This window comes from Symsagittifera roscoffensis, chromosome 9, assembly GCF_963678635.1.
Source record: "Symsagittifera roscoffensis chromosome 9, txSymRosc1.1, whole genome shotgun sequence".
NCBI classification, from domain to species: domain Eukaryota; kingdom Metazoa; phylum Xenacoelomorpha; order Acoela; family Convolutidae; genus Symsagittifera; species Symsagittifera roscoffensis.
In genome coordinates this window covers 42,354,219-42,374,184 of record NC_087070.1, presented here as the reverse complement: position 1 = coordinate 42,374,184, position 19,966 = coordinate 42,354,219, and the positions used below count along the sequence as shown (strand labels likewise).

General features: G+C 34.3%; 1 protein-coding gene across 1 annotated transcript in view; it reads left to right on the top strand.

The window, feature by feature from the left end:
• The window catches only part of LOC134854852 (dysferlin-like), a 76,787-nt gene that overhangs the window by 42,432 nt on the left and 14,389 nt on the right, over positions 1 to 19,966 (top strand). The window contains exons 5-6 of the mRNA XM_063871211.1: positions 11,934 to 12,895; positions 18,688 to 18,862. Of these exons, the coding sequence (XP_063727281.1) occupies positions 11,934 to 12,895; positions 18,688 to 18,862 (1,137 nt within the window). The remainder of the gene's footprint in view (positions 1 to 11,933; positions 12,896 to 18,687; positions 18,863 to 19,966) is intronic.

Here is a 19,966-nt window from a genome sequence, read left to right as displayed (position 1 = left end):
TGAATGGAACACAGAACATCAAACACGATTTGAAGAAGTAAAGAAACTTTTAACTGAACAAATTTCAAACACAATTCCAGATTCAAATCAACCATTTTATGCAATGTGCGATGCTTCGAACTTTGGCATCGGTGCAGCACTATTACAATCACATAATGGTACAAATAAAATGAACCTCATATCAGCAAATTCTCGATTATTCACTCAAGCAGAGCTACGACTCTCAACTCTAATGAGAGAATGTACAGCCATAATATATACACTGACAGAATATGAATTTCTGATACTTGGATCAAAACATCCAACAGTTCTATTCACAGACCATAAACCAATCATCTTTCTCTTTACACAAAAATCTAACCCAAACCACCGAGTTTACAGATTTCAACTAATTCTAATGAAATTTCCAAACTTACATATAGTTTGGACTGCAGGAAAAAATCTTGCATTACCAGACACCTTAAGTCGAAATACACCACCTGAATTACTTACACGAAAAACAACAGTTGAAATACCCAAAAACATAAAATTCTACCTTGCAGAAAACGAAACATCACCCCGATTGGAATGCAAATATGCAGTAAAAACTGATATTGAACAATCACAAATAAATAGTTTACAACATTTCCCACTTTATTTAGATTGTCAAAATAATCATTATGAAGTTGATCTACTTGGAACATCAACTTTCAAACCAATCCCATATTCTCAATGGATAAAAAATAACACCCAACAAAAACGAACAAAACAACACCCGCCTAAGAAAGACCATTTTCCACTAATTGAAAAAGAAGATTTAACTGATAAAATAAATTTATCAGGACCACAAACAAATGATTCAAAATACACAATAAATCAAGTTTTTGACCTTCACGACCCACTTGATACAATACCCTTATCTAAATTAGAAATCGAAAACATTTTTCTCCCCCCAACAGAAATAATTACAATTTCAACACTGAAACAATATCAAAACCTTGACCCAGTAATTCGACAACTGAAATCATGGCACAAATATAAAACTAAACCTATCAAGGCAGATTCAACCATTCTAGGAAACAAAACACTCCTCCGATACTTTCGCAAATTTAACAACACAACAATTAACGAAAATACAGACCTTTTAGAGTATAACCTGAATGAATCTACAGTTCCCTGTCTCCCTTTAAGTATGATTCTTATAGCTTTTAATATTTCACATACACAAAATATTAAAGGACACTCTGGATCAGAGAAAACATATTCAAATTTTATACAAAACTTTTATTTCCCAAATGCACCAATTTGGATAAAAGTACTATGCAATGACTGTATAGTATGTCAACTAAATAAACCTTACCCAAATCAAAAACAAATAGCACAAAAACAAGATTTTAAAGGACAAAGCTTGTACTTTAACCATCGTATCTCATTTGATACCAAAGGACCAATTTCACCCTCATCAGAAGGAAACTCCTACATTATGGTAATTGTTGACGCATTTACACATTATGTAGCACTTAACCCAGTACCACATTGTAACGCTTATTACGCTTACACAACACTCTATGAACACTGGATAGCAAAATTCGGACTACCAGAAATTTTAGTTACAGACAACGGTACAGGATTCATAAATAATGAAATTATCACACTATGTCATTTATATAACATTAAACACAAACCACGTACATCTCATGCACCTTGGACAAACGGCTTAGTCGAAGGTATGAACCGTTCATTACAAGAATATCTTAGATGTATCATCAACGGAAATGATACAAAATATACCGAATGGTCAGCAGATGTAAAATTATTTCCCTTAGCATATAATTCACAAATTACGACAACTTTAGGAATGTCACCATACGAAATGGTTTTTAACCAAAAGCCACGCAAACCAATAATGTTTACAGCAAATTCTCATAAAAACGCACAAGGTTATTGTCAACCAAATAAAGACTCAATTTGTTATAACCTACCTTTGCATACACACGATGAAGATCATTTTCATCACCCACAAATTCTTAAACTAGCCTCCGGTACACACACCGAATGGATTCTAAATAGAGATAAAAAACACAATGAAATTTATCAAAAAATAACAAAAAAGTTATTACAAAGACAAAACATTAATGAACAAATCAATTCACGTTTTACACCAGCCTCCGATTTAAAAATTGGAACATTTGTTTTAATACCTAATTTTAATACTCAAAAAGGAATTTCTAAAAAATTACAACCCCTTCGAAAAGGACCATACCAAATAATTGCAAAACCCACTGATGTCACATATAAAATTACCGACTCAAACACAAAAGAAATCGTTCAACATCGAAACAACCTATTACCTTATTACCCAAAAGAACACGCACTCCGCGAATTAACTCAATTATATTCTTTCACAGGATTAAAAATCATTCAAAATGAACCACATCTGAAAAACACAGAACAAAATGATAACCCCACCGAAAATCAAAACACAAAACCAATCGCCACCAAAAACAATACACAAAACCATAAAGAATCCCCAAAACAAAGAAAAAATAGAAAAATGACCGAACAAATAATACCCCAAGAACAAATCGACAAATCAGAAAGTAGAAAAACAACAAGACTCCGAAATCAACCACGTAAAAACTATAAAATATTCATCCCCCAATCTAAAATTTTGAAGAAAGTGGAATTTCAAAAGTAATTTTAACATTATACTTCACTATCTTGAAACCTTCGAAACATTTTTCATTTACATTTTTCAAAATAACATGCTGACAAGTACGTAATAATTCTAGTTCAAAATAGACTAATAGGATTCATCCAATCCGTCACTTTCTCTAACTCAAACTAAGACCAATTAGACGAATCATATAGAACTCCAGGCACATCTATAACTATAACTTTACGACCCCCAGGTCAAAAATAAGCAAACCACTCCAACTTGACAACTAAAATAAATATCACCATAATACCGTACCCCTCCCTTATCTAATAACCCAAAGATCAACAATATTTCCCCAACTCAGACCACGAATACCCCCAAAGCAAATTTGTTAACTTAGCCTAAAGTAACAAAATGAACATTTTAATTAGCCTAAAGTATAAAAATCTCACCATACCCCGGATCATTTGACAAACAAAAATAAAGAAAAAGACGACCTCCCAGTCACCATGAAAATTGCCCCCAACAATTTTTTACAAAACTCAACCCACTTGTCAAAAAACTAATAAATAATCCGACCACACTAGAAAATCGCCTCAAACAGCAAAAAATATTCGACCAAGAGATCATTTCTTAAATGCTCTTCTCTCAATCAGTTACTCAAATACTCATAAATCTTAAACATTTTTTTACAATACTTGAAACCTTTATAATATTTCTTTTTGATATACTTGAATCTTTTCTAATAATCCTAATCATTTTTTGTAACATTTTTTTAATTTTCTACACTATACTCGAACTATTCCTCCAACTTTCCAAAACCCTTGATTACATCCACAGGTACGAGTCATATAACTTGTCTAAATGATACGAACAATTTTCAGTAGAACCGATATTTTTTTATTGTTTGTAATTTTCATAACATTTTTATCATCCCTCATTTTGACAATATGTAAATGTATAAAGAAAGCAATCTTCACATTTGCCCTAGCAACAATCCTTCTAATTCTTTTTTTGGAAGAATACTATAATAAACATAAACCTTCCCACTAAAGTAACAATTCAAAAATCCATCAAAAATTGCTACCCAACAGTCACAGAATCAGTCTTCACCGACATCATCCCAAGATAACCAAACACCACCTTCAACTACTCAAAATCCTCAAACATCTACACGAATTTCTTTTCAAGACAATCCATACACTTTTGAAGAACGACATGCTCGTTTATCAGAACCACTAGAACCAGTTCAACGACAAGCACCTTTAAGCGAACCAACATATAACCTATACCCAACACTACCACAAGAACTAAGTAGAATAAGAAATTCTAGTCAAAACCAAAATACAGTCGAAATAAATAGACAAATTATACATCCTCGACGAAACAGAAATCTTCAAACTCCCCGAGTTCATTTTGATATACCTCAATCCCCATCACAAAACACTCCAGAAAACCCCATTGGTATATTACCAGAAACCCCTACGCTTCTTTCACAACGTAGCACCTCAAGCCTACCATCAGATTACTTAGGTTCAACACCAACATCTGAGCAAATACGTGAAAATCCTTTCAACCCCACAAACCAAACATCACGATTTCCATATTGGACTACACATTCATTTACACAAGGTGAACCAAATTTAGTTAATGACCCCATAGATATTTCTACGGATACAACAACATCCTCATCACTACCAGAAACATTATCACTACCATCAACACCATCAATAAGCCAGATTTCACCACCACCTTTTAACTTAAATTTTCCAAATAATCTCGACGCCAGATATCGAGAACAATCATCAATAAATATTCCTTTAAGACTAGATTGGAATACATTTACAGCACCTCCACCATTATTTGGACAACATCAAGAAAGTAACCGCCTTCATAACTGGGCACTTAATAGATTACAATATCGCCAAGATATTCACAACGATATCCCTGATCACAATATTCAAATACTCCAACAAAACAGTTTACAATTAAAGTTTGAAATCACAGTTAAGTTAAATAATATTACCCAACATCCCTACCCATTAAATCCACCTAACATAACAGCTCAATCACTACCACCACCGTTTATAACTACTGAAGTAATATACAAATACGACAGATATACCAAAAACACAATTGGCTACATTACATTTTATAATCCATACTCAGGATTATCATACACATGTATATTCTAAAATTATTAATTTTTCTCCAACTCCTTTTTCTAGTAATCTCAAATCAAAACATAAACCCTTCCCCTCGTACAGGACCACAAGATTTATTAGTAACACATTACGATTGTGAAGAAAATGAACAAAAAACACTACATAAATATGCAATAAATCAAGTATCACAATGTGAAACAGAACCACAAGCTATAGAAACCACAGATGTAATAGCAACACTCTATTCAAAAGCCCGAGCAACAACAGTTACAGGTTATCAATTCACAGCAACATTTTCCGAAAAGAAAGTACATTGTTCACAAGTCTCGAACGGAAACAAAAACCGACTTGACCATGAATCATTCTATCAAAGTAATATAGAACGTCTTTTACATCTCAATCCCGACGATTGTAAAAATGAATTACTTAGACTAAACATCACACGAAATAAAAACTCCCAAAGAAAGTTAGTTAATTTTCAAGTTTTTCCAGACTCTGTACATCAATCACAACTTGAAAGACACCAAGGACTTATAAAACTAGACGAAAAATACCCGTATAACGGCGCACACGGACGATTAACCTATGACCTACACGATAAACATTGGATACCACACATTGGTATAAATGACCCATCAAACTGCAAAGCAGACACAAAAAATAAAGGATACCAAGAAATAATGTTTTTTGATTGGAAAATACAACTCGAAAAAATACAACTAACACGAGATTTATCAGATAATACTATGATCTATCAAGGAATCCGATTACCTTGTAAAAATGATCAAGGTTATTGCGACCCTACAACGAGAACACAAGCAACAATTGTTTGGTTCCCCGAAGATACATGTACAACATTTCAAGTAGCAAAAATACACGCTCGTATGATAAAATTTCACGAAAAATATTTTATACAATCAATTCCATATGAACAAGTCCATCCATCACGAAAACTAAGTTCTAATTTTAGAAACATAGACAATATAGAAAATAAATTGACACGTTTTCAAATATATCAAGAAACAGAACTTGCATGTAAATACAGGAATCCACTTCACAGAACACAATACTCTGAAATATTAGTTGAATACGAAAAAGGATTCGACATGACCACTGGAAAAGTAAAAATTGACCCATATGCCACAGGTCATCCTCCAAACGAAGGAACATCCTATATACCAGTTAATTTTGAAAAAAGCAACGGACAACCTGGTGGACATCTAAAACCCCATGACACCAGAAGCACACGCTTACAAGAATTATCACTAATGAATACTACATATTTCGGTAATATCCACTATGATATTCATTTAGATATGAAACTAGATTATACAATTAGCCGAATTTTTCAAGAAATGTCACTCTCCGAATTAGAAACACTACACCAACTATGCGAATTAGAACGAACACAAATATTACAATCACTTGCACTAGCAGTATTAAAAATACCCTATGCAGGATACTTATTATCTGGAAATAGATCAAATTTTTTAGACTATGAAGGAAACATCTTATGGTTTTATACTTGTACTAAAAAATATCACCACTATACGTTTTTGAAGATAAACGATGTTATAAAAGAATCCCTATCTTTTATAAGAATAAAGTACATTTCGTGGATACACTTTCACGAAGAACCTATTTCTGGGATACCGCAGTCCCATGTGGATCAGAAAACAGCCACAATGTAGTACAACTAAACCCTGATGAAAATAAATATTATCTTCTCACTCCATATCCCACATTAATGCAATCACTCAAAAAATTTTCACCAGAAAGCATTCGCGCTATTGCTCGAAACCCAAATATAGACTTACAATCAATAGGAATCTATTCAAAATCAGATATTCAACATCACATTAGAACTCAACAATTCCAAGAATTATTAACACAAATGGACACTATACAAAGACAATCAATAGACCAAAATTTACGCAAACTTGCAGAAACCGCAGGATTTGCCGATATCTACACGCAAGACTATAGCGGATATTTTAAAGACATTAAAGATTATATATATCTAAACGGTGAAAAATACCGTCCCCAAGATATATCACCAATTAACATTTTTAGCTTTGTTACACTCAAAAATGAGATCCTCGATTTTCTAGGATGGCCCTACTACATCTTAGAAAAATTGACTATTTTATACGCAATGTTTAACTTTATTGGATTTCTTTTCTCACTTTTAAAAGGAATCTACAACACATGTGCTATACACACACAAGTCAATCGACAAGCAAGTGTAGCACGCATACTCTTTGCAGGATTTTTTGGAATCTTTTCTACATCTATAAACAAAATTCTTTTAGACGCACAAATAAAAGAATATAACACAAAAATAGCAACACGACAAAATACATACGACGAAGAACATAACAATGTAGACATAACGCCAACGGCACCACAATTACCAGCCCTACCAAATAACCATCCACTATCCCTAGTCCCACGAAATTTTCGAAATTTAGCCATCACACATAATCCAAATTTTCGACTCACCACATCACAAAGTCCCATCCAACATATAATGACACACCAGTCACAAGATGATAATACTTATGAACAAATTATTGAACAACCCCATACCACCGCTTTTCAGTCTCAAAATAATCATTTTTTTAGCCCACGATGAGCCGCCAACTTGGATCACTACACCGATCAAATTCCCACCCAACCAATCTTACCTCTCCAATCCCAATAATACCACTTTTTGCTTTTCCGCCACCCGATTTTCCACCTAGTAATGTAACATCAGGCATGAATTCCGACACTAATTCACACATCTCAGTTTTATATTCCATCTCACAACTCAATAACCCGAATATTGAAACCCCCGATGAATTTGCCGACTCAGAACCATCCCCATCCAATAATTTTCATAACTCTTCTAATTTTTCTCAACCCCCTTTTCAACCCATATTATCCAATAACCCTGACCCAATCACTCCCACACCCTCTTATGCTTCCCAAGTTACCCCAACCTACTCCTCATACCATTCTGACCAATCATCTCATTCTCCAGACACCCCCCGAATCTCCCCAGAGCTAGATAATTTTATTACCCTTCAACAACAACCCTACCACCTTAATACCCCAACCATAAACCAAATCTCCTCCACAATAAATTCATCCAACCCCCCTACCCCTACACCCTCTTCAAATTATACTGAATCATTAGCACCATCATCCACATCAACTGAATCTTCACTCAACACTAATAGAGCTTACCGCACTTTTAAAAGAAAGTTCCCCAACCATCCTTTCCCAGCAAAACCAGGAACAGCCCGTGAATACATCAACCACCCCAAGCATACTAACACAAAAGAATTTTTAGCCATCACCTTACCCTCATTCCCACAATACACCTTAAACACCCCCCACGACACTAACGAAACACGCAACTTTGTAGATGAATACGTTTTAATGCCCACTCTCTCTTGGACCTCATATTATCATTTTACTAACCCTCTTTGCTTACCTTTATCTAACACTCACATCGATATAGAGCGAAATACGGACATGCTATATCGACTCACTACACCACTAACCGCTAGACAATTTACTTACGTTGGATATAAAAAATCACTAAAAACACACACTGCACCTAGAGCTAACGAATATACACTCGAATACTATGATCACAACATCATCAGAGCTAACCAAGATCAATTCTTAGACGACGATCGCTTCGCTAATCCACAAATTACCGAGAAATTTTTCATCAAGACACCATATATATTTACACTAAACATCTTCGACCGAAAGTTTGATCACATTATTTCAGAAGCACTAACAGACACACAAGCATACGAAAGTTTCAAAGAACGCTTCCAAATATTTTCACTAACCTTTCATTTCCTTGCACCACACGAAAGAGATTTACACTGCTCACACGATATTATGTTGCGCACTAAACAAACCCACACATATAGTTATTATCGCTTCATCCAAAATCACTTTGACCTACACACACCCTCTAGACAACCACACCATCGTTTTCAATTCATTAATTCCAAATACACTTCAACATTTTTCCTAAATTTCACATATTGTATTAAAGACACTAACCTTCATGGTATTCTTCGTAATTATGACCCCATAACCCAAATGTACATCTTCTGTCCCATCACCAAGACCTTCAACGCCGAAGAATCCCGACCCTTCCTTATCCCGCACGAGTTTGTACAACCCATAGAAATCCCAATTTTAGAATTCATCCACAACACTAAATTCAATCACAAATTATATAATCTAATCCAAAACACACCTTATGAGTTTGCAGTTGGCACTGAAGAACTAACCACTATTAAGGCACTTCAATTGCTTTGGCCACTGCTTCAAACTAAAAATATCATCCGCATCTTAGCTAAACTACTAACAACTTCAGAACTAATTCATGACATCTTCCCCCACGGTTTTTTCCCCGACGACTAACAGGTAAGTATGAATTAAATGAATATAACTAACTAATTGAAATATTAAAAAACTCACCATACTTTATCCATGTTTTCCTTAGATTTTTAGCCTTCATCCGACGATCACCTACAAAAACCACAAAAAACAAATAAAGATCGCAAATTTCATCAAACAGACTTCAACAATTCTATTAATCTCTTACACTTATAAATTTATAAATTTAATACCAATGCAGTAAATTCATTTCTAAAATTTTCCCCACAAGCAGTAAATCTAATTATAATGAAAATTTGTAACTTAAAATTCCCCCATAACTAGCAGTAAATTTCCAAATTCTATGCAGTAAATTAATAAAATGCAATTGCAGTACTAACCTTTTGATATTTTCATTCATTCGCACAGAAATTCTATCCACACTCGCACAGCTCGCCCACGAAGAATTGTTTAAAATAATGAATTTCAGTTTCAAGTTTTCACACTCAACAACTCTAACATATAATAACATGTTTCAAACTTTCCTTTAACCCGGTTGGAAAGGAATCATATATTAAACAAAACTAACCAACGCAGCTTACTAAATACCACAAATCATAGAATAACAGCATGACTAAGAAAAGGAAACCAACGGTACCCAAACCGGATTAACCCAGTTTAAAACTGGATAATTTATTCTTTTGAAGACTATTATAAAGTCTAAGAAAGAAATAATAAAACACAAAAAAGTCGAAAGACAAACCCATACCACAAACAATTTGATTTTTGGAAAAAGGACATAACCAACAAGACATAAGAAAAACCACAACAAACCCAACATAAAACGTTGTCACATAACAGGACCCCTCACAAAAACCGCATGAAATCATACTCCCATTCCTGGCCTAACCCACCAGGAAGGACGTCCTGAGCATGCTCTATAGCCGGCCTAACCCACCGCGCTACATCCACGCTTTGTGACCACACCTCTATTTTTAATAAGAGCTACTCAAGTGTGAGTAACTCTTCAAAATAACCGAACTAAAACAAAAAGCTTTTGTGAAAACAACTAACTAAAATCATAATTAAAAAATATTAAACTAATAAATGTTTTATAAAATGTAAATTACATTATGCAATACATAGATCAGAATACAACACCAAGGACGAACATCTAAAGACAAAACGACCCCACTACACTCGAGAGAGAAGGACCAACCACAATCGATATGCCACTCACAATCACAACTCAAAGGATTTAGAGTACGACTTGACTTCGCAGAAAAGGACTTCATTGAACTAGACCAATGACCACCTCGATGTTCAAGTATACGTACAGATCCGAGTAACCAGGCATCCCCTCCATGCACAATCTCCACGCCATTCCCAAACTAAATCAGACACAAAAAAGTTCTCCACGCAGAACAGAAAAACCTGACATAGCCAACCATTCTGAAATCAGATTTGAGTTTGTTGCAAAGACTTAGTCGTTGTCACTAGAAGACACAACGTCTTATGTCTCTAACTCCAGCTTCCTGGAACTTCTTTAACAAAAAGGAAACAGAAGAGATAAGATGTTCGCCAAACACCAACTTCCATCATCCATCCTTCGAATTGCAGAAGAACTATTCTAAAAAACTCTGTAAAACCCGGATGGGTGGAACCTGATCTAAACTACATTTTATGATTGGATAATTTAGATATTTTACCAATGTAAAGTATTTAATATTAACCAATCATGATTCATCTAACTAACAACCCACTTATTTGTAAGTGCTGAAGTTACTTGTAATTTCAGCACGAGAGAGAGATTTGAATTTAACTTAGAAATTAGTTGGACTCTCCCGAGCACTTCAGCAGCCGCAATAAACCAGTATACCCTAGATCTATTGAGCCTAGCAGAGACTAGTTAAACAACCTGAGACTAGATAGTATAAGAGTAAGATTAGGATCGGTATTAGACTAAGAAGTTGCACGAATCTATCCGGCCGAAAATAAGATAGCGTGACGAGCAGACGGTGTACCCTATCCGAAATTACTCTATGAGTTAACCAACTCGGTCCTAACTCAGTGTTACAACACGGGCGCTGATTAAGTTGTATGGCAGTAAGTTTGACGAGGTCGCGAGTCTCTTTTTAAATTGCCTTTGTCGAAAGCAATCCGCTTAAAAATTGCAAAAAAATTGGTGCAATGAACGTTGGAAAGAGCGCAGCGCGTTTTCCTTCAGATTTAGACTATCGTACAGGTAAGTTACACCCGACAAGAAAATGATATTTTATGCTCCTTCAAAAAACCTTGGTCTCTTTTTCACCGAACAAAGATAACGTTCCTTTTCTTTGTCATATGCAACAATTCATCGTTCCCGTAAATTTGATCATCTCTTTTTATAAATTGTTCATGAGCAGTTTAGTTTAAGGATTAACATTTTGTTCATTCTTTTTTTATGAAAACATGAAATGAAAATAAGGAAAGTTCTGCGTTGGAATTGATTTTGCTGAAAAATGTCTGTTGCAAGTCAGCAAGAAGTTGCCGTCGATTATTCGGTCAAAGTTCAAATATGGGAGTGTCGAAATGTCAAAGCCTCTGGAATCCGACCGTATGTAAAGGTTACACTTTTTGACAGCAAGAAATTAACCCCATCTAAAAGGTCAGCTGAAAACCCTTATTGGAATGAAATTTTCTTGTTCCATGTGAAAAAAGCTCACACTTTACTGCTCTCCGAAATTATCAATTTTCAGCTGATGAGTAGTAGAAATTTATTGAGCCGAGACCAAATTATCGGAGCCTTTGATCTCCAGCTTAAAGATGTTTATGCATACGAGAACCATTCAATGCAGAAAAAATGGTTGCTGCTAACTAACGAGTATCACGAGTTTGTAGGGTACCTTAAAATTACAGTTTCCATAGTCGGACCCAACGAGTCATTCCCACCCGAGGAAATTTCAGACGAATCTGAAACTGATATTTCTGAAAACGTGATCAGACCGAATAATGTATCACTCCACCCCGTTCAATTATTCACTAAACTTTACGAAGTTTGCCATGTTCCGGACTTTTCAGACGCCCTCAACCGGAATTTTCCCCAATGCAATTTGAGAGATTTTAGACCTGTAATTGAGGTCAGCTTTGATGGAGTGAAATCTAAGTTTAAAAGACTGAAGAGATGGCAAAATCACGTGGTGAACGAAGGAGCAGTCATGAACATCCATAACTACCCTTCGATTGCGAAAAAGATTTACATTTCAGTGTGCGACTCAAAGCACGGAAGTCGCTCCAGTGGGCTTTTGGCCCGCTGTTCGATTGATTTAAATTCATTTAAAAAAGACAGAACATCGATAAATTTGTCATCACCTCTTGAGACTAGTTTTGGACCGAAACTGCTCAACCTGTACGCTCAAACAGAAAACTCCGATTACCAAGCTCCTGAAGCGTTTATTTTCATGGGTCGCGTCGTCGTCGAGTTTCGGCTGACTGTTTCATCTGAACTAAAGCACGAGAAAGAACGTCATAAAGCATTCGCTATTGCACCATTGGCTAGACCGGTTTCAATGGGTGCCGTTTTCAGATGTGTGTTCATATTGCAAGAGTTGAATTTGATTAATGAGTTAGTAAGTGAAGATTACGTTCGTGTAAATGTGTCTTGGGCAGACTGTGACACTTCGTCTCTGCCTCTCCGAATCGGCGACTACTTCAAGTCAATGTAAGTGCATTTTTTTTTGTAGTTCCTGCTCGAGGATAGCCCATTTGTATTATCTCCCCACATTCCAGACTGTGTTATTTTGTTGAGCGAAGCTCTTTTTTGCGACTCAAGGCCGTTTTTGTGCGTCTAGAAATTTCACGTGGTACCACTATTGCAACCAAATTTGGTCAGGTTGTGGTAGACCTGAAGCTAGAGGTCAAGTGAGAGCTCGTCCTCACACACTATCATTGCCATGGCATGGGATCGATTACACGATCTGACGATTCTAAAGTGAACGCCTTACCACTATGCTAAGTGCCCCTACAATTGAATTTGTGATTACTTAGTGCTTAAGCCTGCGATTAGCAAGTGTCATCAAATCGGAATTTAGACTTTATGGGTTGCTCGGCAAAACCGTTGAATCATTTGTTCTGCCGCCATTTGCGCTAATGACTGACATGCTCAGCATTTTGAGAACTGACTGAAAATTTAACTACTGGTTACTCAAGCTAGTAACTACTGGTAAATGCTATATATCGTTCTAACCATTATATTTATGGTGATTTTATCAGGTTTATGTCAATAACCATTTTTTTTGGCTTCTGGTTATCAACTTAAACTCTGTCGCTCATTTTCCAATTTTGATTGGTTATTTTGATTGCATGTTCTCATGCAATAACTTATATAGGAACATTACAAATTTTCTATTTTTTTGCTCATTCAAATTAATATCAAAATCATTTTTCGACTTTCTGAGTGTTTGGTTATAAATCTATCGTCTTAGCTGTATTGTAAACTCAATTTCTCCGGAACATTGCACTGGCAGTAAAATCTATGCCTGGAACCACAAATATCCTGAGTTGGACTTGCTTGTTTGATAAATGATTGCAAAAATAATTATTGCTTAAATTTGGTATCAAGTTCAAATCTCAAAATGTGTTTAAAAAGCCGGAGAATACTAGAGAGAAAAAGTAACGCAACTAGAGAAATTAAAAACAATAAATGAGAGAAAGTTTTTGAAAAGACAAAATAAATTGGTTACTATTATGATAGTTTTTGCCCTTGATAGCAATATACCTAGTTTTTATCTGAAAAAATCTCAGAAAGTTTGAAATAAAAAAAAAACAACTGAAACAAGCTTATTTTTTAAAGCTCTGATTGAAAAATTGAAAAATTGAAGGCAAAGCTTTGTAATCCAATCGAGAAAACGTAATGTGAAGTTCGATCTCTCATAGAATGAAATGAAACTTTTTTGGTACTGACTGTTTTTTTTCCAGAATAAAGTCGAATTTTGTTCCTTTGATGCAAGGTGTTCAATGTCTGTCAGATTTCAAATTGTCTGTCAGACAGAGATCAGAAGGTTTCAATTCATGAGTCAGACAAAAATGTGTTGCAAACGTTTTGTTTTCACACAAGGAATGAAACAATTTTTTTTATCACAAGGTTTCATAAGGGATTTTTTTTTGAGTTTTGAAAACTGTTTGATTGCATTAATTTTTTTTCTCCGTTATATATGGGTCAGCAATTTTGAGACAAACGTTCTCAGGGTTTCTGCACTATTGCAAATTGCATCTAAGCCTTTCACCAGAGCTAGACCGAAAAATGTTTCTGACCGACCTGCAATGGCCATTTGTTCTGCCCCCACCTGTGAGTTTTTTAAAGTTAATGAACGCAATTTTCTTCAGTTTATTTCCTCGTTTTACAGATTTCCTTGTTTTCTTTCCGGTAACTTACATTTTGTTGTTTGTGTGGTATCGCTTCGCCTCTATACAGGCGCGAATCTAGGAATTTCTCGAGGTGGGGGATGTGGATTTTAAAAAAAATCAAAATTTGTTCGACCTTTTTTTAGATCGGCCAAATTAATTTTCTGAGCTCTCTCAAAATACTTTAAATACCGTAACTTGACCAAAGTTTCTGCGCCGCAGGCAAATTTAAAAAAAAAGCCAAAAAAAGCGTTTTTAGGCACTTTTTAAAAACTTTTGACCAAAAAATCGCGTGCGACAACAGTGGTACTACTACAGACTTAAGGCTTTACTTGAAATTGTCAAATCTTCGATGAAATTTCTTTCTATACTGGACGTCACTCACTGGAGTCAAATCATTAAAAATGAGCTGGTTGTTTTTTATCAAATTTTTCGAAATAAAATTTTACCACGTTTTCATTAGGTAACTGTATCACGTTTATATATGTTTGAATTTCCTTTAATATTGTTTTTTTTTATGTTTCCTGTCCTGTTTTAGGTGTTTAATTGTCAGTGAATGAAAACAATCTGTTTAGTCTGCAAAAAAATGTGACAAAGATCCTTCAATTGAGTCGCCCTCTATAAACCAAATTATACCCTTGATTTTGGTTGTGGCTTAATTTCGAAACATAATATATTTTTATCTATTTAAAAGGTGATGTATATCTAAATCTTTCTTTTTTATTTTTTCTAGAAATCAGGAATTCGGTTTCCCAGAAAATCAAAATAGATAGTCCTCAGTCGATTCGCAAATTATAGTTAATTAATCTTTTGTCCGTTCTACTTGTTTTAAAAAACGTTGCAATGAATTACCATTTTTTTTTATTTTTAAACGCCCAAAACCATTCTTAAATTTTTTCAGCTGGTCTCGTAACTCAATTTCACGCCAGTTTTTTCTGAACTTTTTAACAAAAAAGTTAGTTATTTCCGACCTAACTTGGTCCCATTTGCGTTCAGCTTTTGTCTTTAGCATCTGTGCACTGCTTCAATTCTCTTTGGCGAACTGATCGCAGATGTTCTATTTGCTTTAATTAATGCATTATCCCTAAGAACTGGTGGTGTATATCATTAGAGTGTGTGTTAATTATATAAGACAGAATGAAGCTTTTCTTCCAGTCGAATCAGATCGCAAGCTTTTTTTTACTCCCCCCACAATTGAATTTAAATTTTGAAAAATTACTGTTGCTTTGTCATTCGAAGTTTACTATCCTGGCTTAAATTTATTTTGTCATTTTGATCTTTTCACTGTTGTTTGCAAAGTGGAGCTTCACTTCTGTAAGAGAATTTTGGGTCACAATGGTTTCAGTTGTTACTCTTGGGTAGCAAGTGTTTTATGTTTGGGAAATATACTTTTTTTCCGGCTAGTGTGTTTGGCTACATTTTAAACACGTTTCGTTTCGTGAACTTGGTTTCCCTGCAGATATCTCTCAAGTTTTGCTGATTCACGTTTTATAAACGCTTGTCCTGATTTAAAGATAAAATTTTTAGCAATCAAAAAATTTCAGATTTTGGCTTTAAGGCCATTTTCCTATTTTTTTCGGGATGTTCTTTCTTCAAATGTGCAAAATTTGTAAGCATTTGAGTCAGCTTAAATTTAAAAATTTTAGGTAAAAATTGTGTTAAAAGTTATTGGAAAATTAGCAGTATACTGGAGAAAAAGTAACGCAACTAGAGAAATTTAAAAACAAAAAATAGGGAAAGTTTTTGAAATTACAAAAAAATGGTTACTACTATGTTAGTTTTTGCCCCTAGATAGTGGCATACCTAATTTTTATCCAGGAAATTCACAAAAAGTTTTCTAATCCGAACTAGAAAACGTGATATGAAGTTGCCTCTCACAAAAAATGAATTGAAAACTGTTTTTTTTTCCGGATCAAAAGGTACAAATTTTGCTGCTTTGATGTAAGGGGCTCACTGTGTGTCAGCTTTCAATTTTTTTATTTCATCTCTAACGTTTTGTTGTCAGACAAGGAATGAAGCAATTTTATAATTACAAGATTCCATAGAGAATTTTTTTGAGTTTTGAAAGTTGTTTGGTTGCGTTATTTTTTTCTCCAGTTTGTTTTCAATAATCACTGGTGACTAATCACCAGACAGACATAACCGTTTTTGTTTTCGTATTGCAATTTTTTGCATCTTGTTTCCTTCTATGTAGAAAATAAGTCTCCCAATGACAATCTGGATTGAAATCATCTTTGTTATTTATTTATTTGGCAATTTTAGGCTCAACTTCAAACCGTGTCTTTTCTATTTTCCCACAAAAACGGTTCTTGCGGCAATTTTTAAGAGTGTGAAAATTTGTCCTTGTTTTCACGCTGATACTTTTTAAGTAAGTTTTCTTATGTCGAATTTGAGAAAAATTTAGAGAGTGTTAGAAAAAAGCCCAACTTTCAAAATGATTTACGTAAGATTTCCTGGTTATTTTTACTTTATAAAGATATTTTTTCCAAGAGTGGTTTTGCAGTATTCCATGTTGGTCAATTTCTGATAAATTCCAAGCTCTTTTTTAGTTTGCAATGATTTTTTCAGGAAAAGTCTTTGAATTTGTTCAAGTTCAACATATTTTTTTCGCTGTTTGACTTTTGATTTTGGTTTAGATTTAGTTTAATTCCTTTATTAGAACATCGAATAGCAAGAATGTGAAGGTGACAAAAAATGTTATCGACTTCTAACTTTGAAATGGAATTCAATATTCAGATTGCCCAGTGAAAAAAAAAACTTATTCAATGGTTCAATTTTTTCAAATTGGGTTAACTTTATCAAAAAAAATGCCAAATATAAATAGTTCTAAAAAATTAGAAAATCCAAACACTTCAACGGTATCTATTTGTTCTTTGAAGTTTGAAAGTTAGGGTATAAAGAGTATTGCAATTGAAAAAACGAGAGTCTTCAGGGATTTTATAGTCTTCAGGGATTCCGCTATACATTTGCGATATTTTTCTCTAATTTTGAATTTTGAGGAAAGTTTGTTTTTTGTCCTTCTCAAATTTCTGTCAAATTCTCTGTGATCTCAGAAAAATAATTTTAAATTTTTTTTATGGTTTTCTTAACGCATTGTCAAAGATCGCAAGTTATCTCAATTTCGCCTCAGCATGTAACTTTCAATTTAAAGTTACTAATGAATTCAAAGTTTGAACTCGTTTAGGTTTTCTATGCTGAAATTGAAAATTGAGAAAAAAGAAAAAAGGTTTACTGTGACCAAATGTGTTTTTTTTAAATCTTTTCCGGCTCTTTTCTACTCCCCCCACTTTTCAATTTCATTTTTAAAAATGTATTTGAACATTGTCGTACTACGGTGAAACTTGGGATGGTGAAAAAAGTAAAAATTGTGAACACATGTGTCCTTCATACTTTCCATCATAACATCACACATTCAGTCAGAAAAACGTAATAGTAATAATAAAGCGGAAACATTGAATTGGGGGGAGTGGAAAAGAGCCAAATCTTGTTGTCTACGAATACTCATTTTTCGAAGTTTGCTATCCTGACTCACATTTGTTTTGTCTTTTTGTCTTTTTCCGCTTTTGTTTGCAAGGTCACTTCTTAAAAATAATTTTGGGTCCCAATTGTTTCAGTTGTTAATTTTGGGTAGCAAGTGTTCTATGATTGTAAAATTGACCTTTTTTCGGCTAGCATGCATGTTAAATACGTTTTACACTTTAAAATTTTGTCACGTTTTTTACTTTTTTACGTTTTTACATTTTGTCCACATTTTAAATACTTTTTATGTTCTTGTTTTCGGGTTTTTGTTTCTTCAAATTTTAAAGGTTTTTGAAAATGACATGAAAGTGATATATAGTTTTAAAATGATGAATTTTTTTCTTTGAAGTCAAAATAAAAAATATCAGAAAAACTTAATGTTTTTTTTTCGGCTTCCTGGAGTTCATTGACTGTTTTCCAACAGTCTTTTGGTTGTTTAGAAGCAGTAGCAGATTTAGGAGTGGGGTCGCCCCTTCCTTTCAGGAATCCGACTCCCATGCCACCCAAGGTGACCCCTCCCTTTTGGTACTATTTTGAGACATCAAATTTAAGTTTAAATTAAGTTTATATTAGAAGAGCGTTGTACTTTAGGAGAGGAAGTAGCTATAGATATTGTGATTTGAAGTCTAACTGGCCAGTTCTCATTTTGGAGACTTCTCTGGAGAATGAAGTTGAGAGCCTGGTAGTGTCCAATATAATCCAGAGCATGGCAGAGACCACAGTCAACAGTCTCAACAAACTCAAAGCAAACATTGTCGCCAATCGGGTAAAATATACAATTGCAAGCAAGGAGAGCTTGTTTTTTTAACCTGCACAAGTAATTTCAGTTCTTCATAAATAATTCCATTTTGTTTTCCGAATCTGGTCCTAGGGTTTCATGACATTTGATCATTAGTATATATATTTTGGGGTCGGATTTTTTAAAAAAAAAATCAAAATTTTGTCTTTTTCTTGGTTGACCAAACTGTTTTTTCGAGCTCTCTCAAGCACTAGAATGACCTTTTTGGGCGCATTTTTTGCGCCACAGGCAAATTTTCGAGAAAAAAAAGCCAGAAAGACGCGTTTTTAGGCACATTTTGAAAAATGTTTACCAAATGCTCCCTCCTCAGAATTAATTTGTATTGGCGCCATATGCGCCATTAGACAAACTTTCCAACCAAAAGCTGCCGACCAAAACTGGAGGTCGTAAAATAGTTCCAAAAGTGGGACCCTCTGGCTCGTCATTGGGTCAAATCCATGAGAAGTAGCGTCCGCCTTTCTTCCCTCACAAAATCAGACCCGTCTCATGTAAAGTTTTTGAAATTTAAAAGAGCATTACGATAATACAAGTTTTTTGTGAAACTCAAAAAAGAAAAATTCTTACAAAAACTCGTTTTAAATGACTTAACACTCGCCATTAATATTTGATATACAGAATTTGCATTAAACCTTCATCTGAAATAAATCTTTTTAAGAAAAGCGGGGTCTTATGCATTAAACGGCCCAAAAATCAAAATTGAAGCAAAATGAAAACTAAAACTGAAACTGATCCTGATTGGCTAATATTAGCCAATCAAATTCGAGCAGCTAGGTCAGCCATTTCGATTGATACTGAGATTAATCCTGATTGGCTCGTATAATATGTAATGACTTAAGTAATTGTATGTTGATTACGTGATTTCAATTTAAATAAAGTTTCTGACTATTTTCCTAATTTTGGGCCGTTTAACGCATAAGACCCGAAAAAAAGTTTTTTATTGAAAATTTTTGAGTTGTTAAAACTTTGTTTTTGGCGAAGATTATTTACTTAATTAAAGCCATTACTGATGTTCTAAGTTTTGTTCAGTTTTTGATAAGGGTCTTATGCACAAAACGGCCCAAAATCAATATT